The sequence below is a fragment of the Nansenia antarctica genome (genome assembly GCF_963989245.1).
Source record: "Nansenia antarctica genome assembly, chromosome: 6".
Lineage (NCBI taxonomy): Eukaryota > Metazoa > Chordata > Actinopteri > Argentiniformes > Microstomatidae > Nansenia > Nansenia antarctica.
The window spans coordinates 48,595,965-48,623,609 of NC_137676.1; the positions used below are offsets into that span (position 1 = coordinate 48,595,965).

Sequence of the window (27,645 nt, forward strand, 5' to 3'; positions counted from 1 at the left end):
CATAGAGCCAGGCAGAAGCCCACTACAAAGGCAACCGCCACGCCAGGAGAGTCAAAGGCATTGAGACCTCCAAAAGTCGTCCTCAGGAGGGGGACAAGCCCCCACCTGTCCCCACCTCCTCCCCCTCACCCCCAGGACCCCCGGCAGCTGCCTTCGACAGTGACCCCAGCAAACCAGGTGAGACCTCATGTATAGTAAGTAGATTGTTTGGTGGAAGACCCTCAATACCAGCAACATACTATATGTGTTGTATATTGCAGTACTACATCCAGCATGATTCCATCAGTATAAACTCATTACTGTTGTGAAAGCAAACCATGTCATCCATGGTCATAGTCTAACCAGCCCATAGGGAAATGAACCAAAGAGGAAGTGCTGAGGGAAATGAATAGTGCCCCCCAAATATGAATGAATAACAATCCCAACAGTATCATTACAGCAGGCCTTGAAATATTGTTGTTCCTTTTTGTGGCTCCTCTCTGTGTGTGGTCTGCCCTGGGTTAGAGTCTGGTCTCCCATTCCCACCAGCAGAGCAGCACACAGCACTAGCACATCTCAGTACAATTCAATTTAGCTCAGTTCAACTCTGACTGCTGTCTCCCGGACCCTGGGATCCAACGTGTTCCACTACATATCGCAGTGCACTCATATCACTGTGATACTCACAATATTTGCATCAGGGTCCATCTTAAAAATGTCATTATTTGGGTGGATAAAGTAAATATTGCAAAAATGTGGTATCACTTGTAGTAGTTCTCCAAACTCACTTTTGATGGACAAAGCTCTCGTCTATTTGAAGTATTTCTAAAAGGAAATTAAGCCAAGACTCCAACTGGGGTACAGCACAGCAAAGACAAGCAGACGAGAAACAGACAGGATAGATAAATCAGACACTCCTAACAAAACAGATTCCCTTCCAACAAACAGATTGATATAGACACAGGCGTCATTATTGGGTCTGAAATATTATCCTCTGAATTCTTTGATGGAATCTACTTTAAAGTGTTGTTCTATTCTAACATTGTGAGGCCTCTATAATGTTTGCTTTGTTAAGAATCTGACCACAGAGAACCAGGTGACTTTGACCGATGGCACCACAATATGTCACTTTCTTGGCAATGTCACAAGGGACCCCTTGGCAGTGTGATTATAGAACTATGGGCCTGTGTTATTGGGTATTAGAAGGTCATTTGTCACAGAGTCAAAATAACTGGATGATCTGCGAGTAGGGAGAGGGTTATGGCTGCTAAGTACAGTAAATGTGTGAGGGAGAGTGGGAGAATGAAAGATGGAGGAGAGGATGATGGATTCAGTGGAAACAAAGCCAACATCTATAACGGGATAGATACAGCACAGCTTACCCTAACCCTAACGAAAAGTAATTCAGCAGATTATTTGATTGGTTGCTAGGGACAGAGGGCATGATGGAGGGTGTTGCTGCTCCTTCTGTCTCTCTCTGTCTCTCTCTCTCTCTGTCTCTCTCGATCTCTCTCTCTCTCTGTCTCTCTCCCTCTCTCTGTTAGGACTAGCTAGAAGGCTAGAAAGTCTGTCTCCGCCCTTCTCCTCTCTCCACCCGGAACTTTCCATTCTCTCACTGTCACTAGCCTGACTGGCTGTCCCTGGATGAAACACTTACGAATGAAAGGACTGGGGAATATTTTGGTGACATTTGAAAAGATTCCACAAAGAGTGTTTGACTCACTATTTCATCATAGAAATATAGACTAGAGCACTGTTGCGGAAATAAATGGAAAGAACAGGCTCTCATAGTTCAAGTTCAAAAGTTCAAAGTTCATTTGACAAGAACCATAAGACATCATATTGTGTCATATATCTGAAGATGTCACATTCGGATATGGCTGCCATTTTTCACCTTAAATGTTGCCTGTTTTTTTTCTTTGTGGCATTGTCCCAGAGTATTGACTGGCCAGTCTGGCCTTCTCTCTCCCTCATTGGGCATCTGCCTCTACTCAGACTCCAGCCCAACTTCAGTTAGGCTCATAGAGACTTCCAGAGGGAAGACGGGCCAAAACAAGCCTGCCATGATCTAAATGTGAAAGCAGATACATGTGAAAGAATGCCTTTTTCCATCCAAGCCTCTTTCTCGTGACCCTGATTCCCCATCTCCCTGGCCATTAGAGTGTGTGAGTGTGTGTGTGTGCGTGTGTGTGTGTGTGTGTGTGTGTGTGTGTGTGTGTGCGTGCGTACGTGTGTGCGTGCAAGTATGCGTGTGCGTGTGCGTGTGTGTGTGTCTGTGTGTGTGATGGAGTCCCATAGAACCAGTTTGATGACCGAGGTTCCAACCGAAGGGGAACCGTGGGGACAGGCTTGTGGGAATAGGCAGCTGTGGTCCCAGCTGGGCTATGGCAGCGGGGGGGGGGGGAGCACTGTCTGGAGGATAGAGACTGTGTGGATTTGGCTGGGAGGTCACTGTGCTTCACTTACTGGGGGTCTGACTCTAGAGCAGCCTATACATTTACAATACTTGTATACACACACACACACACACACATGGACACATGTGTACACACACACACACACATACACACACACACATGGACACATGTGTACACACACACACACACACATGGACACATGTACACACACACACACACACACACACACACACACACACACACACACACACACACACACATGCTGTGGTCCAGGCCACTGTGGTCAGGACCTGTATGTATGAGGGGGGAAGAATTCCCACGCTTGACGAGAAGTACAACCATGCGGTGTGGTGTTTTTGTTGAAGTAAACTGTTTTCTTTTGTCCAATCTGTGCTTGTTGGTCTGGTTTTCAGGCTTCACACAATTTCCTCCTCTGCAAGGACATTGAGAGATGAGACTCAGGCTAGTGCATTGACTTTCTGTCAGCAATATGTATATGGATGCTATGCAAGTTTGCTTATGTGACAGCAGCTGGTGAAACAGGGAACAAGTCGCCAACCGACGGACTATTCTGACTTTTATTCAGGAAAAAATTGCAATGTTTTGGCTTGACTCGCGAGTGTGTCATTCATTTTCAATAACGTTTATTTACATTATTCAGAATAAAAGTTAGAATCCGGTTTCACATAATTGTCCTGTTATGGTATTGTGTTGGTGAGCAGTATGCCATGGTGTGGCTGTGTTACTGTACTGTAGTAATGAGGATGAGTATGTGAGTGGAGGAGCCCAAGCTGTGGTAGAGACGTGGTCAGTGGTTCCCCAGAGAGAAGGCCCTCTTGGCCCTGCAGGACTTGGCTGAGAGGGAGAGAGAGGAAAGGAGGGGAGACGCCAGCTGTTTAGGGAGAGAGCAGTCCTGGCTCACTGATCTTAGTCATTGCCTGGCATCTCTCCTCCCTCCCTTTCTCTCTCCCTCCTCATCCTCTCTCCTTTCACTGACACTCCTACTCCAATGAAGGGCCCTGTTTAAAGCACCCTAATGTTTTATCTGCACTGGCCCCTCGGTGCTTACTCCACACACCCAAGGTCAATGAAACGGATCACTTACATGTGAGGGATAAGGTTGCCGTATGCTGACTAGCATTGAATTACATGGAGTTGATTTGCTGTTCATGCTCTTGCTATTTATATACGGTACTGTATATAGCATATATATATATATATATATATCTTATAGATCATCTCTCATCATCTCAACAGCTTGCTAACATCAGGATACAGTCATTTTCATTTTCACGTGTGTGTGTGTGTGTGTGTGTGTGTGTGTGTGTGTGTGTGTGTGTCAGTGTGTCAGTGTGTGTCTGTGTGTGAGTCAGAGTTAGGACACAGGCCAGGCTGAGAGAAGGCACCCCACTGCATAATAAATGAAGCGCAGCGCTCGTTAAGGTGGTGTTGGGTTTCCAAGCTCGTTAATCATTAAGAACAGGCAGGGAGAGGAGGGCATGAGGGGGCACGGACAGCCCATACTCCCCCTTCCCCACCTGTAACTCCAGCACCTGATCACACCCCCCAGAACACCCACCCCAGAACACACACCCCAGAACACCCACCTGGTAACTGTCAGGACTAGTCAGTACACCTGTCTTCAAACTACCTGTGGTATTGTACACCTGCCCAGAGTCTGTAACACATTTGTAAATTCACATAACAGCACAGGGACTAGGATTGTAGAGGTTTATAGATTATTTAGATTAAGTATATCCTACATGAATTGTTATACCCTAATATAATACACATTATTACACAGGATATTGCTACGGGTGCTAGCTTGGTAATGTGGATTAATTTAAATGTTGTTGTTTTTTGGGCAATCAACCAAATAGTTTCCATTAAACACATGTTTTTGGTTCCTCCCTCCACATTAGATTGCGGTGCCTGTTATGTAAGCATTTGACATGTCTATGCCTATACTGCAGGAGTCATCAATTAGCCTACATTTGTCCAAGGGCCAGACTTTTTCTAAGCATAAACACTGTGGGGGCCGGACTTACACATTTTTATTGTTTCATATTTTCACTTTGTTACAAAATGAATGTTAACAGAACAGACTCCTAACACCTATACTCCACCGCCCTACCCGTACCCTCCGATCCTCATCCATTGTTCCCCTCACTGTCCCACCCTCAAAACTCAAAGGCTTCGGTCACCGTGCCTTTTCACGAGCTGCACCCCGCCTCTGGAACTCTCTCCCCCAACCACTCAGAGACTCACCCTCACTCCTCACTTTTAAATCCCACCTCAAAACCTACCTGTTCTCCCATGCCTACAGCCTCCCCTACCCCTAGCCATCTCCCCCATCCCGGCGCCCCCGCCCCCCCCCCCCCCCCCCCTTGACACGCATACAACCTCCCCTACCCCTACCCATCTCCCCTAACCCTGCCACCCCCCTGATATGCATACAGCCTCCCCTACCCCTAACCACCTCCCCTGTCCCTACCACCCCCCCCCCCCCCTCCCCGTTCGCTGACTCTGTGTTCCATGTTACTTGTTGTTTTTGTGTTTATATTACCCCTATATTTATATACCCCTATATTGTCAGCGTCTTTGAGCCTCGGAAAAGCGCTATATAAATTCAATGAATTATTATTATTATTATACTGCACACACCTACGTTGTGTAGGCTACTCGCCAATAATACGTTGACAGGTGGATTTATAACATATTTAGAACCCGTGGGTCGAACGCATGTATTGAGTAAGGTAGGCCAATTGTTTTTGGGTTCATTCAATATTGGAAGAAAAAAAAGCTTGATATTCTAAATACTGGAACACATTTCTTCCCTCCTCACATTTTCTGAATTCATTAATATAAAAAAAATCATGAATATTGCAGCGAATGGCACTGGGAGATAGCTCCAAGCAGGTCTCGAAGCCCGATCTCCCGCTTACCCACGCTAACCGTAAGCCCAAGAGAGTTAACTCCCTTGGTGGAGCTGCTAACGGGCCTTATACAGGTTCGTTACACTATTCTGCAGGCCGGATGGGAAGCTTTGGCGGTCCGGATGTGGCACCTCGGGCCACATTTTGGTGATCCATCCTATACGGCATACGACAATCTCTTATTCCTGACCCAGCCATTGGGTAACTCTTCCCTCCATATTCCCATGTAGAGAGTCAAGAAGCAGCAGATTGTATTGAGTGTACACACCTGGTATGTTCTAATACTCCAGAGGATAATGGATGCCTCTTCTCTGATGACCCTTCACCTCTAGTCTCATCTCCCCCATTACCCTGAGCGCATGGGTGTGTTCAACAACTATCCATGGGTTGTGTTCCAATATCCACACTAGCGTAGAGAACGTACCACATAGAATGCTAGGCCAATATATTGCTTCATTCTTTGTCGTATGCTAGTGTGGATTTGGAACAGGGCTTGGTGGTTTGATATTCACTCGGAATTAAAGCAATGTAAACACACTCTGTAAAGCATCTGTTCTGAGTTATTCTCCTCCACTGACCTCTCATTCTGAATTATTCATCCTTCTACTTGGCTGAGCTCAGTGTAAGGGGAAAACCATGAGAGGTGTGTATACTGTGTGGAGTGAGATGAACGTGGAGAGGATGCACCGTATTAAACTTATGGTTTAAATGGAATAGGTCCAGCCCTTAGAGGTTCATGAAATCCCCTATTACAATTTCGCCCACCTCCTCTCCCCCTCTCTTTAGCTTAATACAAACCACATGGACAGTATGGGTTCGATGTTATTCCTCTAGACGTCGAGGCCAAGAGTTCCTTCCATTGGCATGCTGACATGCTGTGATGAAGTGTGTGTGTGTGTGTGTGTGTGTGTGTGTGTGTGTGTGTGTGTGTGTGTGTGTGTGTGTGTGGGTGTGTGTGTGGGTGTGTGTGTGTGTGTGTGTGCGTGTGCGTGTGCGTGTGCGTGTGCGTGTGCGTGTGCGTGTGCGTGTGCGTGTGCGTGTGCGTGTGTGTGTGTGTGTGTGTGTGTGGGTGTGTGTGGGTGGCTGTGTGTGTATATTTGGGTGTGTGCATGTGCACACACGTGTGTACCCTTGTGTGTTCTTTAATGGGCTGTACTTTTCAAGAACAGTGTGTGAGTGTAGTTTAGCTCTAAGATTTCCTCCCTTCCTGCTGTTGACTGTGATGGCTTCCCATTCTAAACCAGACAGTGTTATAGGCTAGCCTAGCTCTGTGAGTGTTGTGGTGAAGTGGCCATGGTGTTGGTCTGAACTTCTCCACTCTGAGCCTTAAAGAGCACTCACCCATCACCCAGCGCTTTGATCCAGACCAGCTTTATGGGCTTCTGAAAGCCATTGAGGCATTGAGTAAGAAATATGGTTTTGACACACATCTGTTACACAAACGTACTGTACGCGAGCAGAGCAGCTGGAAACTATATGGAAGGCGAGATCCTGTTTATCTCGGAAACCAGTGGAATGAAAAGCCCTCACAACAAGAGCATCTCCACCCGACACGCTTGCAGTGGAAGAGAATAGAGCATAGAGTGTGGTCCACATAACAATAACAAATGAAACATCCAGTGATCAAGTTTCATATGATGGCCCACCGCTATGCTGCCTCACACGATGGAGAGAAAAGAAACTGTCATGTCATGGTCATGTGACAAAATGACAAAAGCATGTGGAATCCTCAAAAGGAAATTGGGCAGTTAAAGTCAATATTAGTTTTTTCCTAGAAATACTCCACTTTAGCCTTTTAAGACCCATAATCCCACTGGGTTATTCCGCCCACCTCCTCCCCTCCTGCCTATGGCACTAGAAGGAGTGCCTACTGGACCTGCTGATGAGTGGCCTGTGGAAGAAATGTACCCACCCCAAATGAAAGGGGGTCTTTGCAGAGCACCACCCACTGCCTGATAAATACCGACGGCATTGCGCATGAGAGTGGCTGACCAGAAACATGTGTGCTGTGTATGTGTGTGTGTGTGTGTGTGTGTGTGTGTGTGTGTGTGTGTGTGTGCGTTTGTGTGTGTGTGTGTGTGTGTGTGTGCGTTTGTGTGTGTGTGTGTGTGTGTGCGACGTTGTGTTTGTCCACACACCCAAGGTCAAGAGAAACGATTTCATATGGGGGATAAAGTTGTTGCATTGCTGTATGCTGACAGCCCAAGCAGAAAAAAGTGTACATAACTATTTAAAATAGATTAAAGGAGTAATTTGTGTGTGTGTGTGTGTGTGTGTGTGTGTGTGTGTGTGTGTGTGTGTGTGTGTGTGTGTGTGTGTGTGTGTGTGTGTGTGTGTGTGTGTGGGTGTGTGTGTGTGGGTGTGTGTGTGCGTGGGTGTCTGTGTGTGTGTGTGTGTGTGTGTGTGTGTGTGTGTGTGTGTGTCTGTGTTTGTTCGTATTGCTAGCTTTTCCATAGCATAGCTGGTTTACATCAGATATTTGTGGAGACGCGTGTTGATAAGTTCGAGAGTCTGCGCAAGTGGGATTGTGGGCTATTGTTTGCAACAACTTGACGTCTGTTTTATTGGTATTGTGACCCGGATATGCAGTTGGACTCAGGCTGGGCTTGCTGTGGTGTTGTGAGTTTAGAGGGGTGAGTGAGTGTGGGAGTGAGTGTGGGAGCGATGTGTTTGTTTTACATGGATTAAAAGTCCTCACTCTATTTAAAACCAGTTTTTCTCTGTTCCATCTCAGCCAAAAATAACAGGTGAGAGGGATAAAAACATCAATCGGTTGATATATCTGTTTCCTATTTCTCCCAGTGGAAACATTGCAATAAGATGAGACCACATCATGGAGAGGAGGAGACCATGTATCTCTGCAGTAGGCTACAGTTCTGTCTCTGGCCTCAGGTCGGGTTCCTCTGATACACTGGAAGTCCTGCTGCTGGAGAAATTAAAAGGAACACTTTGAACACAATTATGTGTCATTCTGAATACAAAAATACTTATTTTGGGCCCCTTTCACTTAATTGTGTTTTGGTCGGTTTGTTTGTATGATCTTTAAACGAGACAGTGGGTTGTACATGAATGGCATCTGGCTTGGTTGGGGATGTGGTTCAAATGTGAAAAAGAAACATTTGGAGAGAACTTTGCTTCACCACAGCCTTGAAAGGCACTGAAGTCACTTTATTGGTTTAGTTTTACACGCTTTCTGACATGAAAACAACTTTGTTTTGATTTTGTGAATACTGCATTTGACCTGATTTTCCCTCTCTGTTTCCTTTGTAGATGAACCAATGCTACAGTCAAATGGGCCCCTGCTGGCGCCGAGCACCCTTCCTCTCCCCCTCTCCACCCCTCCCACCCCTGACTCCCCCATCCCCCCTGTGTGCCCTCTCCTGCCCAACCCCACCCCTCCTTTGATGCTGCCACCCCCGTCATCCATCTCCCCGGGCTGTGTTAATGGCGCCAACCCTGAGCAGCCCAGTTCAGCCCCCTTGGGCCCTGGGGCCCCCACCACCTTGACCCCCGGTAACCCAGAGACTGAGGAGGACAAGGCCAAGAAGCTGCTGTACTGTTCACTGTGCAAAGTGGCCGTCAACTCCCTCTCACAGCTGGAGGCTCACAACAAAGGTATGATGCCCTACCCTTGTACCCCATCTACCTGGCGGCGTTGCCCCTATCATGATTCAGTGCTTTAAAATGCTGCTAGGTGTAACAGTTTCCTGTTCAGACAAAGGTGAGGTTATTTTGTACCAAAGATAACTCTGATGACAAGATAATCATCGATAACTAGTGTCAGATACTTAGTGAAGCGTAACCTCTTCAACCAACATGCTTCCCACATGTTTTTTTGCAGCTGATCCAAATGCCCTATAGCAATGTATTTCTTATCAACCTGTTTCTACAAGTCCTCCCTCCCTCACCCTGCCTAAATACAATACAGTATCAACATGTCACTGGCTGGCCCCGCTTAAGACATAATTATTTAAAGAAAACACTCCCACTCAAAGATTCATGATTTATCTTGTCATTAAGCGAGCGGCAGCACAGCAGCGGAAAGCTGTTCCCTTTTCCCCCAGGCAGTCTGCTTCAATAAGTGGCAGAGGCGGAAGACTGCTAATACTGCTAACCACTGGAGGAGGGATTTAACTCTGTCAAACTATGAGGCTGTTATGAGGGCGGGCTCACCACAACGCTAACGCTGTCACTACTGTGTGGGCTCTTCTTCATTTGGTTTTAGTTAGGGCTTCAAAATGCCCCTAAGGTGCTCACTTAAGTCCATTATGCCCAACTTTCCATTCACTGGCTTTGTTTTTTAATTGAGGAAGCTGTAAAACATCGGCTTTTGAATTCCCTTACCTCTATATCCTGACGTAGTTCATCCTCAGCTCTCTGGCCCCACGCATCCTTCCTTCCCCTACTGTACTGTGGAGGCCTCTTAGGGTATTATTGGCCCTGGACAGTCCTGCCAGCCAGCCAGCCAGACAATGAATGCTTCTTAATGTAGAATGAAGTGCCAATCAATAAAACGTTAATCATTGACATCGTTTTGGTTAGAGTAACCTCTGGCAGGCTTTTTGTACTGGATGTTTCATTGTGCCCTGGAGATATACAGAGATTAAAAGACTGAGATGAATCGTTTATTGTTATGAATCAGAAGGGAGCCCCCACTTATTCCCACATATACACACGTGCATACACGCCTGAATACATTCTTTACATTTCTTGACATTATAGTACAAACACATACAGAGATCTTGTACGATACATAGACAGATAACAAACATGACACATTGTATGTGATCAACCACAGGGCTTGCGGTTCAGCCAAGGGAAGATTAACAGTGGAAATCAACGCTGCAGAGAAAACAATCTGGAAGCAATCTCTTTCATTCTCAAAACAAAACTCTGAAAGAAACCAGGGTCTAAAAATAAAAGCATATGTTGCACAGACACACGAGATGCACAGTATGACTAGTGCATAAAAAACAAACAGCGCTATTATGATTTTAACATTATTTCTATGTTTATACAACTCGTCCATTGTCCATTCGTTGTTTTGAGGTGTGGTCTTTTCTGTTTGTTTAGTGCTTTATTCGAACTGAGAGTCGACCTCTCACACACCAAACAAGGTGACACAGGGTCATCACAGGGTCAGTCCAAAATAAAACAAAGACAGCAACTAATGCTTGAAGTGCAAATGTTTGGCCACAGTTGAAATCAGTCATTCCACCCCCCACCCTCTACCCCCATTGTTCGTGTTCTACAGTTCTCACTGTAACCCTTAACACTGCTCAAAGCTGAAGAATTTGGACCAACAAGTCAAACTCTCGGTCAGACAGAGTGCAACTGGCTGCTTTAGGATGGGGGAAGGCAAGGGAGGGGGGAGAGAGGGGGGAGGGAGGGGGAGGGAGGGGGGGAGTTAGAGAGGATAGGACATGACTGGAATCTAACCCAAGAACAAAACATGCAATTGATTAAAATATATATATATATATATATTGCCATGACATCTTCTCTGCTGTCTGTGTGTAATGCAGACCGCAAGAAGTGTGAAAGCAAATATTTTCTTATGAGAGAAACAAAATGCACAAAACATACTGTTCAAATGTCCTTCATCATCCCACTGATTGGAGATTAATGCAGATTGAAAACACACATCAACAAAAACACATGTCATCATCACAAAATACAAGACATAAATCATATTTGAAGACTAAACCAAGCCCTTGATTTGAAGTATTCTATTCAGTTATAGATAAGATGATTATCCCTCTTATTCACCCACATGAGCATTGAATTAATGGTGTGAGAGACTGATACAGAACACTGCAGAGATGCTCAAATACCATGTTGTTTGTTGTCAGAACTAGTACAGCATGCGCTTATCACTGTGTCCCTCTTGCGGGGAGCAGTTCACACTACACCTCCCTCTCTTACTCGACTAACATTTGATTTGTGTCCTGCACACATGTGCTCAGTTAGGAGAAAATTCAGTCCATGCTACAGAGAGTCTGCTCTCATATCCTCATATATTCTCCAACACTGCTGTGAGTCCAGACTCATATTAGCTCTGGCAGATGGGGTCAGGATGACTCATAAAGTAGCATTGATATTGATATTGATATATTATACTGATAGTTCCCTACCGACTTTCTTATGAGGTCCCCAATGGGAATAAATCATTTGACTTTATTTCGTTTTTTATCCTCAATGATTCTTAATCTGTGTACTGTTGACTTAATATGGTTGAGACAACTTTATATGTTTTGTTTTTTTTAAATGTCAAATTAAATATTTTCATTAATTAATTTGTGTCTCTAGGTACCAAACACAAAACCATCTTAGAGGCTCGTAGTGGGCTGGGCCCCATCAAGGCATACCCTCGCTTGGGCCCCAAGCTCCCTGGAGAGCTGGGGGGAGGGCCGTCCGACCCCAACACTCAGGAACGCACCTTCCACTGTGAGATCTGCAATGTGCGGGTCAACTCTGAACTCCAGCTCAAACAGGTGAGAGAGAGAGACACACAAAGAGATGTTCTGGAGTCTGACCTGTGTCAGAGCTCCCAGGAGTCAGAGGTCAGCCCTGTGTGTCTATATACTAACACTGCCCCCTGCCTGTGCCCTGTCTCCCTGCAGCACATATCCAGTCGAAGGCACAGAGACGGCGTTGCCGGGAAGCCCAACCCCCTCCTCAGCCGGCACAAGAAGCACAGGGGAGCTGACCTCACGGTAACTTTCCTCTTCCCTGAACCAACCCTGACACCAGGCCAAGGCTAACTCAGATTAACTCTTATCTAACCAATGTTAATCTATAACAGCAGGCTTGGATGCCGTTTAACTAGTCAGTGGCCATTAGAGAATTCCTTGCCCAGACAAATTCCTTTTTTGGTAGATCCTCTTCATGAAAATGTTGTTTGATTAAAAACCTCTGCATTATGACAGATCAAAAGAGTCCCAACTGAAATAGTGGGGGTATTATGTGCAAGATGTTAGGGTAATCGTTCACTTTTTCATAAAAGCACGAAACTTGGTACACTTGTACAGTTTGTTGTCCTGAACATTTTCAGACGTGGAGCCCTCAAAAAAACTCCTCCTAGTGGCCGTGGCGGCCATCTTCCTTTCCGCCATAGCCAAATTGTGTATTTTGCTTCATATCTCCTGAACCAAACATGATAACACCGAACAGATGTTGTCTACCCCTATGTTTTGAAGGTCAAGGATTACAATGATACCATATACAACATCATAAAGTGTTCAGGTGGCCATGGCGGCCATTTTCCTTTCCGCCATAGCCGAATAATGTATTTTGCTTCATATCTCCTTAACCAAACATGATAACACTGAACAAATGATGTCTACCCTCATGTTTTGAAGGTCAAGGATTACAATGATACCATATACAACATCATTAAGTGTTCTGGTGAATAGTTAAGTGGTGACCTCAGACCTCATAATGTGCCAGGGATCACCGAAGCAGATACATTGGGACAAGGGAACAAGTTTAAGGAAGTTTAATAAAAACAAAGGTGCCACCACACACTACCCTGACACCTATTCTTCACTGTCTCCACAGTCTCCTCCACACTGACACAGAGCAGAGCACTTTAAGGAGGCTTTTCTGCACTTGCAATGCCCCCGGCAGCCTTTCTTGCAGCCACAACTCAAAGGTTCAAGGATGGACTGGCTTGCCTGTGGAAGAGTTGACCACAAAGGTTTCCAGTCACTTGGATCCATCCAACCCCAGTCTGTTGGTGATGGCATCTTAGGTGCAACCACAAGAGCTTGTCCCCAACCATGTCGTCCTTGGTACACTACTCTTTTCCCCTTCCTTTCTTGGTGAATAACTCAAGACGGGCTTCATCGATGTTGAGTTGGCTGCTGGTGCGATTATAGAGTGAATGAATGAATGAATGATCTTTATTGTCATTGTAACAGGTGCAACACAATTTAAATGCAAGCCCTAGGTTCTAACAATCAAACACAGTCCTAAGATAATAAAAAACAAGAATGAGACATAAATAGACATGAGGCATGATACTGAAGCGCCTGCCTGAGCGCAGCCGTATGAAGTGTTTGTAGCCAGGGTGGTGTGGGTCCTTGAGGATTTTGACTGCCTTGTTGAGACATCGGGAGTTGTACAGTTCTTCCAGGGAGGGGAGAGGGCATCCGATGATCTTCTGGGCCGAGTTGACGACCCTCTGGAGCGCTTTCCTCTCTGCGGCTGTGCAGCTGAGGAACCACACGCAGATGCAGTACGTAAGGATGCTTTCCACGGAGCAGTGGTAGAAGGACACAAGCAGGTCTTGTCTAAGGTGGTAGTTTCTGAGTATTCTCAGGAAGTAGAGTCTCTGCTGTGCCTTCTTGACGATCGCCGTGGTGTTGGTTCTCCAGGTCAGGTCATCCTCCAGGTGGACGCCCAGGAATCTGAAGACTGAGACCATCGATGTACAGGGGCTGTATGACGGTATTCTTCCTCCTGTAGTCCACAATCATCTCCTGGGTCTTTAGCTTGTGCAGCTGCAGGTTGTTGGTTTTACACAGGACTGACAGCTGCTCCACCTCGTCATGGTACGCGGCCTCGTCACCTTCGGAGATGCAGCCCACCACGGTGGTGTCGTCAGCAAACTTGATGATGGCGTTGCTGGGGTGGACGGCGATGAAGTCGTGGGTGTAGATGGAATAGAATAGGGGACTCAGCACGCAGCCCTGGGGGGATCCGGTGCTGAGGCTGATGGCTGTGGAGGTGTGGGGGCCTATCCTGACCCTCTGGGGGCGGTCAGACAGGAAGTCCTTGGACCACCGGCAGAGGAGGTGGTCTAGTCCCAGGTCTAGGAGTTTGGGCACCAATCTGTCGGGTAGGATGGTGTTAAATGCCGAGCTGAAGTCCACGAAGAGCAGCCGTGCGTAGCCCCCCCCCACTCTCCAGGTGGGACAGGGTAGAGTGGAGAGTTGTGGCGATGGCATCCTCCGTGGACCTGTTAGCTCTGTAGGCAAATTGAGAAGAATTGTGAAGCGCTCAACAGTAGACATAACTTCCTCCGGTATGCTGTTTGGAGCCTGTGACAGAGCCATGAAGGCTGTTGCCATGTCATAGGCATTCCAGGTTTCCCATGCTGCCTTCTTGCCCCTGGTTGCAAATGCACACACTGTCACAGCTAGTAAAAACATGGAACACAGGAAGAGCCTTTGATTTGATCTCATGGATGGGTATGTACCTGAAGTTCTTACTAGTCCCAAACGCCACCCACAGCTCCTCAATGTCCAGCTCAGACACGTGTGCAATGGCTAGGACCACAACACAACTGTGTCCACAGTGCGCAGGATGATCTTTCTATACCCCTTTCTTGTAGCATCCGCCACATGGAGTAGCATCCTTGTATCTGCCTCCTCATGTGTGCAAGGGGAAAGATGATGTGTGTCTAGTAGTGGGTGAGTTGACAGAGCATTGGGTCCGTACCTGGAAACAACTTGTTTGGTCGTTGACATTTCCACAAGGTTCCTGGCCAGGAAGTGAAACAGTTCTGTTTTGTTTTCGTCCACTCTCAGGAAGCCTTTCCAGTTGGTTGGTATCTTGTTTTTTCCATCCACTCTTGTTCTTGTGCCCGTTCCTCGCTTCTGTCTTGTCTGGGACTTTAAGCTGTTTGCTTCATAGCAGTCCCACACCACATCCACTCTGTCAACACTTTCCAAGTAAGGTGCAACAACTGAAATACCTACATTCATAGCCTAATAGACAATTCTGGACCTAGAGAACTATAGTAAATACATTATTATATGAAATATATTATGAAAATTGAATATGCATATTCTCAGATACTGCGATTTCATTTTAATCATTCTCACAACGTCACTGATTTCACCACTAACTATTCACCAGAACATTTTATGATGTTGTGTATGGTATCATTGTAATCATTGACCTTCAAAACATGGGGGTAGACATCATTTGTTCAGTGTTATCATGTTTGGTTGAGGAGATATGAAGCAAAATACATTATTCGGCTATGGCGGAAAGGAAAATGCCCGCCATGGCCACCTGAACACTTCATGATGTTGTATATGGTATCATTGTAATCCTTGACCTTCAAAACATAGGGGTAGACATCATTTGTTCGGTGTTATCATGTTTGGTTCAGGAGATATGAAGCAAAATACACAATGCGGCTATGGCGGAAAGGAAAATGGCCGCCATGGCCACTAGGAGGAGTTTTTGCGAGGGCTCCACGTCTGAAAATGTTCAGGACCCAAACTGTACAAGTGTACCAAGTTTTGTGCTTTTATGAAAAAGTGAACTATTTTTTCACATATTACCCGGACTAAAATAGTATCTCTATATTTGTTCTCCTCAACATGTGTTGACCTTCTGCCACTAATCGTTTTATCCTGGTCTTTCCTCTCTCTCTCTCCTCTCCCCTCCCCTCCCATCGCCCCCCCCCCCTCTCTCCCATCAGTCCTCCTTGACCTTCTCTAAGGATCTCACCAAAGTTTTTGGCGCAGGTCTTTTGCCCAGCCCATTGGCTGTTGCCGCGGCAATGGCAGCTGCAGCTTCCTCAAACCATTTGGCTCTTCGTGCAGCAATTCCCGGCCATCACACACATCACCACCTATTACAGGGGCCGCCTCTCAGCCATGCCATCCTGAGACCCGCCCCGGGGCCCATCCGCACCTCCCACGGGCCAATCCTCTTCTCTCCTTACTGACACACCCCTCCACCTCGGCCAGTCAGGAGCAGCCACTCCAGAAGCACACTGTGAAGAAATAAACATAAAATAACAGCAATTGATAGGGTACAAATCATCGGTAAACAAACCAATAGAAATATCTAGATGAGAGAAAAGAAAGAAGAGAGCACCTGAAAGGAGGAGAGGATGAGTATGTCCCTCTTTCTTTTTTTTACCTGAAACTCTCCCCCTCCATTTCAAAGACTTCTGAATGATTGACAGCTGGAGAGAGAACAGAGGAAAGATATTCCGTATCCATTGGCCTCCCCTGTGCATCTCTCACCTCCCGTCCTCCCTCCACCTCACCCTGTGAGATCATTGCAGTTACATATAGTTACCAAACAGACTGATGAACCAAGTATCTTTACAAAAACACAAAAAACACACCCACAGTTATACTGTATGTGCTGGGCCACACTATGAGTAGGTGTCCTTGTCATCCATGTTCCATGTATACCACTCACCCTATGGACCACCAAGAGAGTAATGTTGCGTCAGTAGAGTAGCTGCTTCAAGTGGTCTTCGCTATAATAAACATATACCCCTGTATAGCGGTACAGCACTGTCAACCCCCTCTCTGTCTGCACAAGCAGGTAACCTCCAATCCGTGACTTTAGGTCCTTGTTATACTGTATTACTGGAGGTGATGATGGGGTTGTCATGTGTGGGCATGGGGGGGGGTGGGGGTGCGAGAGAAAAGGGCTGTGGGGGATTTTGCTATCATTTTTGCTATCATTTCCATGGAGGCTGAGGTGAGAGGAGGGCTAGTGCGGGTCAGCAAACATATTGACCCCAGGCATTACGGAGAGACACAAAGGCCGAAATGAATTTGTGTTTGAAAATAGACTGGAATAACAAAGATGGCTGAGGGGAGGTAATTATGTCATCCTCCATTAAAATCAAAGTCCTCTGTGAAGGGGAGAGAGAGGAGGAGATACAGCAGGGGAGACATACATTGGTTCATAATGTCCCTATATCACACTGTATATTGCTACAGGATTCATATTTGGACCCAAATAAATGTCCCTAATCTTTTAATGATGACGCTTAGGTTCTTTAAGCAAGTAGAATATCAGTTACTTGAGAACAAAGGTAGCTAGAATACAACATGTATTACATATACAAGAGTCAGAGATTGTGTCTAGCTGCAATAAAAGACCCAAACACATGATGTCAACCACCTCCAACAATCACAGGACAAGATGATTATGCAACCCCCCAACACACAGATGATACTGTGAACCTACCATCACATTTTCTATGAGAGAGAGAGAGAGAGAGAGAGAGAGAGTGAGAGAGTGTGAGAGTGTGAGAGTGTGAGTGTGAGAGAGAGCGAGAGAGAGCGAGAGCGAGAGCGAGAGCGAGAGAGAGAGAGAGCGAGAGAGCGAGAGAGCGAGAGCGAGAGAGCGAGAGAGCGAGAGAGCGAGAGAGCGAGAGAGAGAGAGAGAGAGAGAGAGAGAGAGAGAGAGAGAGAGAGAGAGAGAGAGAGAGAGAGAGAGAGAGAGAGAGAGAGAGAGAGAGAGAGAGAGAGAGACAACCAACCCAGAAATCCCCCGCAAGGTCACATACTGTAGGACAGGGTCTGGGGAAACCTTGCCCTAGTTTATTTGGACTTCCTGTCTTAAAACAAAAGCCATGCAATGCATAATAATTATTTGTGTTATTTTATGATGACTGATTGATGTTATGTTGATGTTTTGTCACAGTGCACAATTATAAACGGACAACTAGATGTGCAAATCACCGAAAAACAAAACAAATATTTTTCTATTCAGGAGGAAATAGTTGCAAACTGCACTCTTGGAGAGAGAGGGGGGTGGGATGGTTAGAAGGGAGGCAGAGTACTGGGTGCAGAGACAGTGCCCAACCCTGCGTGTCTGACTTGGGAACTCCATAGGGAGCAGACAGACAGACCTGCCCTGGTGAACGTGATTATCACTCTACATAAATACTGATGATCCAGATATTACACTGTGCCCTTCCGTTGAGAAGCAATGAGCTCTAATGTCTTACCTTTGTTTGGATATATTGCAATGCAATGAGCAATTGAGCGATTGACTTGTTTTTGTTGAGTGTAAAACATGTTGTACAGGGTTATACGTTTGTAAATGGGAAATGTGTATGCTGATAGCCAGGCCTTATGTTCTTCCACAGAGGAGCTAGTCTTCAGAGAGGGACAGAGATGATGGGGAGAGGGCCAGTGAAGTAGCTGGGCTTACGGACCGGCCCTTCATATTAAAGGGCCCCTATTACTACGGTAATCTCTGCTTGGGGAACAGGGTACAAATGCCAGGTATCAAGGGTTTAAAGCTAGTTTATCTGACAGTGTTTTAGTTTAGTTTTGACTTTTTGTGTCTGTTGCATTGGGTTCTTTTATTCTGTGTCTGAGAAACAATGTTGAGTAAAATCCTGACAGAAAATATCAATGCCATTACTTAAAAGCTGACTCGGCGTCAGCTTCCACCATAGTGCTTTTGGTTGACTTGATTTTCTTGGTGGAGATGATCTCATTTTGATGAGTGAAGTACTGTACCAGGATCAGTGCTCTGGTTCCTGCTGGTGTGTATCATAATGTATTATTGTGTGTTCATACCTGCTCTTCCCACTCCCCACCAATCAGAGACAGAGAGCAGAAGACCCAGAGCAGATGTGGCCTATCACAGTAGAGACAAACCTCACACAGTCTCGACTGTTGAAGATTTATTTATCAACCAGATATCAAAAATGTTATCAATGACCCAGCTGATACAAAGTGTTTCATTCTAGACTACACACATGTTCATATTGTCATAGTCATCCCAAACCGGATACATCCTCATTATTACAAATAAATGTTAGATTCATAGGACCTATTTTCTGGGCAGGTGTCATGTTAGCTGTGTGTAGGCTATTAGCCTTAGCCTTATTCCACCCTCAGCCTCTCCTGGAGAAGAGAGAGATGGATATGCTTTGGTGAAACCTTGTCTTGCCAATAAAGTTATTTTTTGAATTTCATTGTCAGAGGGACAAAGAGTTGATATGGGGAAATGTAGCAATACCCAACTCATACTGGCTACTCTTGTTTATTGCAATAAGAAAATCAACCAATAAATGCGTATGTGAGTACAATATTATAAATGTAATTTAAAATGAAAAAGAAACTTTATGAAAATACTATTGGTATCGAGAGAAACCATGGTGAAAAAAAATAATTCTATGTCAATAAATCAATAAAGAAAATGAAATCTACAGAACATTCTTGTGTCGGTTTATGCAGTGTTCAGAGACCCCAGTACATTTTATATGAATTTACATATTTCATGTTTTATTCTTAATACATTGTCACTGAATGACAGCATAATTCACCATCTTACTTCACTGTAGCTATTTCCCACACCTGGCAGCTGCAATTCCATTTAACCAATTGAAAAAGATTGTTGCAGAATGGGAGGCATGGTGAGCCTGTCTACTGCAGTATGTCACTGTCATCAAATGTCAAACTTTCTTGAAATGAATTGCCTTCATGGCAAGCCAGACGATTAGGTCTAGTGTGCTTCAAGCAAGCTTGGCTGCTGATGTTGGTGCTGTAGTCACAGACGTGAGACAGCAGAGCCACCCCTAGATGGAGCCAGTAGTCTACAGCTCGAATACTACAGATCCTTGAGTTATGCAGGATGTTCCATGCAGGATGTTCCATGTTGTTACAATATATAGATCGGCCACTAGATGACCCTGCTATCATACAATTGCAATGCATGCACATTTCCAAAGATTAGGGGTTACACTTTCTTTTACATATTATCCAGTTAGATAGATAGGATTGTTAAGAATTTTAAAAATCAAACAAATAAAAAAACACATCAACCATACTATTCTAAAGTACTGATGTAGAGTTCCATTGACTTATCATTACTATCGTCCAGACGATACATTATTTTACGCAAACAGATTGCTCAAATTGATCGCAGAGACACATAGTCAGACCATGGTATGAAGTGTGATCTCTATCTCTATGACCTTACAGTAATGTAACCATTGCAGAAAAGGCCAGGGTGAGACAGAACAGATGGCTCACATTGCATTACCAACCTTAATTGCCCTGGTAGTCAATTCAAAGACACTGTAAAACTAAATGGTCCATGTTATTATGTGCAGTATACAGTCTTCAAACATGAGGACATCTTCCATTCAGTGTTCTTAAGTCTGTTTAACGTCAGGCACCACAGGCACTAGATTTAAACTTTTCTTTCAGATTTTGGGATATCACTAACTACCTCCATACTTTCATAAAATGCACAAATAAATAACAATGAATATCAATAGGCCTACTTGATCAAGGCTTCGTCCATAATACATTTCGTTCTTGTTACTTGGATTTTGATGTAGCCTAGAAGTTAAACCATTATTTATTAAATTCTCCATATTGAATAATATATCATTTGGAGGCTTGTTTCCCAGAGGACATTGTTAGATAGCTCATATATGGGTATTTCCTTTGTATATGTTGTGGTTCGTGCTGAAAGAAAACTAATATTTCCTTACATCCAAATTGCACTAATCAATTATTTTCTCAAAAAATGTGTGAGTCCTTCAAATGTCTCAACCTTCAAATGAGGTAAGTCACAATGTTTTTTAGGATTTATGCCTGGCTTGTCCAGAGACTTTTTTTGATATCTTGTGTCATTTTGATTTGAAGTGGCATTTTATCTGTAATTCTATGTCATACATGTGAATAGTATTTTTTTTTATAAATCATGAAATAACAATCATTTTTGATAAACTGTTCTGAGTAAGTCTGACCATTTGGTGTGTTATAACAATAAAACAAATACAATCATACTAACTTGAATCAATGTCTTAAATGTGAGCATGGGAGCAACAGAGAGGGGTTGCCTCATTTGCAAATGTTAATACAACATAAAAAATAAAACTTTGTATTTATATTGTAAATGTATATTTTGTATTTATGTATACTTTCAACTGGTTAAAGGAATACGTTTGTTGGAAATCGTCCACCTCTTCAGCTCGAAGTTCCAAATAACAATATCCTCCCCAATAATGATATAAACCCCCGAAATGGACATGTCAGACATAGCTTTTGTGTTTCTACATGCGTGCCACGATTCAGAGGCAGTCACCAGAGACAGACAGGCAAATATTGGTGAGTCCACTCCCCTAGAGCACCCATGGCAGTAAAACATGTTTATACCAGGAAGGACACTCCATTATAGAAATCACTTTTTCTGGACTAAAACAGCATTCATAAATGAAATATTTCTTTCAAGGGATCTCAATCCCTGATTAAGCATTATCATTACGACCATAAGGAAGCTTTTAGAAAGCATACACATAGACATTACATACTGGACCTTTAAGTTTCATTCTGATATAATAAAAGAACAAAAAAGAGCAATTAGGGTGTGGTGTGTCTGGTCTTAAAGGTAGACTCTGGGATATGATGTCATAGCCAAATGTGCGGGGCGACACTGCCAGAGAATGCAACCGACTAGAAAATACCACACACACACACACACACACACACACACACACACACACACACACACACACACACACACACACACACACACACACACACACACACACACACACACACACACCTTTGTGACAAAGACTAGAAATGTTAGTGTGTTGCGACAAAGCAAAAATGTTAAACATTCAAATCCATACCAAAGACGGGAGAAAAAGATTACACTGTAGAATTGAAGGCAATTGGCAGGGCAGAGGGAAGTGAAACAAGTGGAAAACTTCAGTCGTTCACTACAATATCTTTGATGAAAGCTCTGTTTTCATGGCCGTGATGTCATGTCACAGAGTCTGTCAGAGAGTATTGGATTACTTCAGGGGACTCTATTTCATGTTATTAGTTGTTGCTAATCGTTCTTAACTTCCAGCTGCATGTCTAGTGATATTGCTATATGATCCAATTTATAAAGAAAAGTTATCTATTGAGATACTAATTTCATTGTTGTCGACGAAAAAGGAGACAGACATAAAGCACAATATTGGGAGAACTGTTATATCTTATCTTCTGTAATAAGAAGAATCATATTGTAGGATTCCTCATTAATAAGTTATGAAAGTAAGGAACCGCATAGTTCTCGTTCTCTCTCTCTCTCTCTCTCTCAGATGGAGTTGAGGGTAAGATGACAGGAATAAGTTATGAAAGTAAGGAACCGCATAGTTCTCGTTCTCTCTCTCTCGCTCTCTCTCGCTCTCTCTCTCTCTCTCTCAGATGGAGTTGAGGGTAAGATGACAGGAATAAGGAAGTCTCTCTCTGAGGTTTAAGTGGTTTGGAGAGCTGATAGAAAATGGAACCTGGTGGCTATATGGAGCATGTGTGTAGTGGAGGGAAACAGGAGTGGTGAAGAGTGGAAGCTACCAGCACCATAGAATCATCAAAGCTATGGTGTACTACAAATGTACTCCAAGATTGTGCACTACAGATGAACTACAAGATGATGTATGGTGTACTGATGAAGAAATGAAAATATTCATGAATTAATTAATTACAAATTAGAAGACGGACATAAAATTGCAGTGACACCCAGCCAGCATGTTTGCTGTAAATCAATTACGAGTGTGTGTCCACAAGGTTTAAGAACTAGACAGCTGTGAAAGGAGATGTAAGAGAGTTTGGAGGAATATTGTGGAGAGGATTTTACTTTGCTAGTTGCACTCATAAACTAACTACTGTATTGCATTCAAAGCCACATGGATCAAATGAAGAATATGGACTTAGGAGAATAGATATGATTTGAATGGTATTTTCCTTTGCACAAGTTTCATCATTGTATGCGATTCAAGCTTTGCCAATTTAATTATGATTATTTTCCAGGCACAAAATATGCTCAGAGAATAAGAAATGATTTATTATTAAGAATTATATGCAAATTATGTGGAAATGCCAGGAAGAAAAATATGATTTGAAGGAGATATGAAGGAGAGCCACCTTCCACAATAAAAGAGGAAAAACATATATTTTGTCTTTTGTTGTAGTTCCTAGAAGCTGACGATTGGTCATACCAATCAAATTATGATCATTTTAAGGTAGGTTTATTTTAACAGTGAGAGACAGAATATTAAAAAGAATCCCAGAAAATCACATTACAGTATATGAATTTTTAAAAAATATTTCTGTTTTATTGAGTAAAATCAGTATATCACCCTCTACCAGCCAGCAAGAATTCTGGCTCCCACAGACCGGTTATGTGACCATGAGGCACACAGATTAGTCCTCTCACTTTAAGAAAGTACTCATAATCTCAACTTGTTACCTGTATAAAACCCCCTATTTGACCATCAATCTCCCTTGGTCTGGAGCTCCACGCAAGATCTCACCTCGTGGGGTGACGTTGATCATGAGAAAGGTGAGGGATCAACCCAGAACTACACGGGAGGAGCTTGTTAATGATCTCAAAGCAGCTGGGACCACAGTCACCAAGATGACCATTGCTAACACACTACGCCGTAATGGATCGAAATCCTGTAGCGCCCGCAAGGTCCCCCTACTCAAAAAGGCACATGTACAGGCCCGTCTGAAGTTTGCCAATGAGCACCTGGATGATTCAGAGGAGGCTTGGGAGAAAGTGCTGTGGTGAGATGAGACCAAAATCGAACTCTTTGGCATCAACTCGACTCGCCTTGTTTGGAGGAGGAAAATACTGACTTTGACCCCAAGAACACCATCCCCACCGTCAAGCATGGCGGTGGAAACATTATGCTTTGGGGCTGTTTCTCTGCTAAGGGGACAGGACGACTTCACAGCATCGAGGGGACAATGAACGGGGCCATGTACCATGAAATCTTGGGTGAGAACCTCCTTCCCTCAGCCAGGATACTGAAAATGGGTCGTGGATGGGTGTTCCAGCATGACAATGATCCAAAACATACAGCTAAGGCAACAAAGGAGTGGCTCAAGAAGAAGCACATTAAGGTCATGGAGTGGCCTAGTCAGTCTCCGGACCTTAATCCCATAGAAAATCTGCGGAGGGAGCTGAAGCTTCGAGTTGCCAAGCGACAACCTCCAAACTTTAAGGATTTGGAGAGGATCTGCAAAGAGGAGTGGGCCAAAATCCCCCCTGGGATCTGCGCAAGCTTGGTGACCAACTATGAATGAATGAATGAAAACCTTTATTGTCCCCAATGGGGAAATTTAGTTGTCAAACAGCTTAGTTAGGGCAGACAGAAAACATTCAATAAATAAATAGATAAAACAGTGCAGGCTCAATAAGTGCAAGATAAAGTGCTCAAGTGCATGTAGTCCAAGTAGCAGTCTTAACGGCCTCTCAGCTCCAGGTCTCCCCCACCCTGCAGGGCCTGGTTGTAGAGTCGGAGTGCAGCTGGAACAAAGGACTGTCCAAATCTTTTTGTACTTTGACGGGGGAGAACAAATCTGTGGCTGAACTTGCTCCTCATCCCCGCCAGCTCGCAGTACATCGGGTGGGAGGGATTGGCCAGCATGGCCGCCATTTTTTTCCCCATCCTCTGTTCTGCCACCACCTCTAGGCTGTCCAGCCCGGTCCCCACCATAGAGCTGGCCTTCTTCACCAGTTTGTTTAGCTTCGCAGCATCCCTGGCACAGATGTTTCCACCCCAGCAGGCCACGGCGAAGAACAGAACGCTGGCAACCACCGACTGATAAAACATTCGCAGCAGCTTGTTGCAGACGCCGAAAGACCTCAGCCTTCTCAGGAAAAACAGTCTGCTCTGCCCTTTCCTGAGAAGAGCCTCGGTGTTGTCAGTCCAGTCCAGTTTGTTATTAATTTGTACTCCCAGGTACCTGTAGGAGTCCACCCTCTCGACTTCCACCCCCTTGATGGTGATGGGGGCTGGGGTCCTTCTCTTCCTCCTAAAATCCACCACCAACTCCTTTGTTTTGCTGGTGTTAAGCAAAAGGTAGTTGGTGTCGCACCACTGCACAAAGCTCTCCACCAGGGCCCTGTACTCCTCGTCCCTGTCGTCTGTGATGTAACCGACGATGGAGGAGTCATCAGAAAACTTCTGCAGGTGGCACTGGTCGGAGCTAAACTGGAAGTCGGAGGTATAGAGGGTGAAGAGAAAGGGTGACAGAACAGTTCCCTGGGGGGCACCGGTGTTGCACACCACCACCTCAGACTGACAGCCCTGCAGTCTCACATACTGACGTCTGTCTGTGAGGTAGTTGTGGATCCAAGCCGTCAGGGAGTCCTCCACACACATCACTGCTAGTTTATCAGCCAGCAGTGATGGCTTGATGGTGTTAAATGCACTGGAGAAGTCGAAGAACATGGTCCTCACCATGCTCTGTGGCCTCTCCAGGTGTGTGTAGGCCCTGTGCAGCATGTAAATGATGGCATCCTCCACCCCAATGCTCTCCTGGTATGCAAACTGCCGGGGGTCCAGGAAGTCCTTCACCTGGGGCTTAAGGTGTTGCAGCACTAGCCTCTCCAGGATCTTCATGACCTGTGGTGTCAGGGCGACAGGTCTGTAGTCGTTTGGGGTGCTGGGCCGTCCCTTCTTTGGCACTGGGACGATGCAAGAGGTCTTCCAGAGCTGTGGCACCCTCCTCAGTCTTAGAGATAGACTGAAGAGATGTTGGAATGTGTCCGCCAGCTCTCCAGCACACACCTTCAGAACCCTGGGGCTGATGTTGTCTGGACCTCTGGACTTGTTCACATTCACCCTGGAGAGCTGCCTTCTCACCTGCTCAGATGTTATAAAGCTGTGAGTACAGGTGTCTCCAGGTGTGAAGCATGCTCCCTGGCTCCTGGTGTTGGTAAGGGGAGGCAACTGCTGCTGGGGTGTGAGGGGGTCAGGGGGAGTGGGGGCTACTGTTGCCAGGGGTGCGGTACATTGGAGAGGGGAGGAGAGGGTCGGGGGCTGTGGGGGGTGACAGGGGGATGGTTGGTCAAACCTGTTAAAGAAGCAGTTCAGGTCATCCGCCTGCTCTCGGGTCCCCTCCACCACAGTATGTGGCTGCTTGTGGCCAGTGATCTTCTTGAAACCCTTCCACACCTCCTTGGAGCTGTGGGCCACTAGCCCGCCCTCCAATTTCCTCCTGTATTCCTCTTTGGCTGCTCTCAGCTCCTTCTTCACCTCCTTCTGAGCAACCCTGGCTCCCTCAGTGTCCTACATTAAACGTCTGACCGCTGTGCTTGCCAACAAGGGTTTCTCCACCAAGTACTGAGTCATGTTTTGCTAGTGGGTGAAATACTTATTTTACTCAATAGACCACAAATAATATTTCTAAATTTATATAATGGGATTTTCTGGGATTTTTTAAATATTCTGTCTCTCACTGTTAAAATGAATCTACCATTAAAATGATCGACTGTTCATTTCTTTGTAAGGGGGTAAACTCACAAAATCAGCAGGGGGTGAAATGCTTATTTTCCCCACTGTCTATCACATTTTTAAGTTGTCCTCTATTCAATGCCTGTCTATTGAACTAATTGTGTTCCCACTGAGTAAATGTCTAGGGCTGTCTGCTGATCGTTGACATGACATGGACACATGTCATTAGGAAACAGAATTAATTAATTCCATTAATGTCTCACCTGAAGAAAGGATTAGGGGGTTTTATGCATGGATTACATCTTTACATCAAAGACATAAGTGAGACAATTGAACAAGTAATAAGTTGTGGGAGACAAATAATAACAATAAGACAAGATACAATTAGCAGTACGAATAGTAAAATAAAAAAAATACGAGTAGAAAGGTCATGAGTATTCCACTCGGTGGCAGTGGGTGTAAGAGGTAGTATTGAATAAAGTGACTGTGTGCTTAAGGTTAAGTCGTCCGTATATATGGGGTGTGCTTGGGGATAATAGTCAATTGTCTACAGAAGGCTTGTTTATGAGCCTGATCGCCTGGGGGAAGTAGCTGTTGGTTAGCCTTTGAGTTTTGGGCCTGAAGAGGCTTCGTCTTTTGGACGGCATGGAACAGACTGTGGTTGAGGTGGATAGGATCTTTGATGACACTCCGGGCTTTGCTGACACACCGTTTGTTGTATACTGTATATCCTGGATGGAGGGACGCTCACATCCACTGATGCACTCGGCTGTCCATATCACCCTCTGCAGCGCTTTGCGGTTGAGGGGAGTGCAGTTGCCATGCCAGGCAGTGATGCACCCAGTCAGAATGCTCTCAGTTGTGTCTCTGTAGAAGACCCGCAGGATCTTGGACCCCATGCCAAATGTATTTTACGTAAACCATTGGGTTTTTAAGATAGAAGAAAACCCCTTACAAATCCCCTTAAACAAGAATTACAGGGTTAAGACCCTTTAAACAACCCCTGAATGTATACCTTAATATATATATATATATATATATATATACATGTATATATATATATATATATATATATATATATATTATAATTTAATTTATAATTTATAATGTATTTATTTATATATTTATATTAATATATATTTTGTTTTATTTTATTTATTAATGATTTATTATTATTTATTCATTTATATTTTATTTTATTTATTTATATTTATATATATTCATATGTATCTATATTTATATATTCATTTATATATTTATTTAATTTATAATTTATAATTTATTTTATAATAATTTCTTGCAGTATATAAAATACTGTACCCCCTGTGTTTTA

At 44.5% G+C, this 27,645-nt stretch overlaps 1 protein-coding gene across 1 annotated transcript in view; it reads left to right on the forward strand.

Annotated features, from left to right (window-relative positions):
• Positions 1–16,019, forward strand: part of znf385a (zinc finger protein 385A) — a gene marked incomplete at both ends in the record, with an annotated part of 29,095 nt that extends 13,076 nt beyond the window's left edge. Inside the window, 5 exons of the mRNA XM_080534589.1 lie at positions 6–177; positions 8,603–8,947; positions 11,642–11,826; positions 11,956–12,048; positions 15,771–16,019. Of these exons, the coding sequence (XP_080390715.1) occupies positions 6–177; positions 8,603–8,947; positions 11,642–11,826; positions 11,956–12,048; positions 15,771–16,019 (1,044 nt within the window). The remainder of the gene's footprint in view (positions 1–5; positions 178–8,602; positions 8,948–11,641; positions 11,827–11,955; positions 12,049–15,770) is intronic.
• Between the last annotated feature and the right edge of the window lie 11,626 nt (positions 16,020–27,645).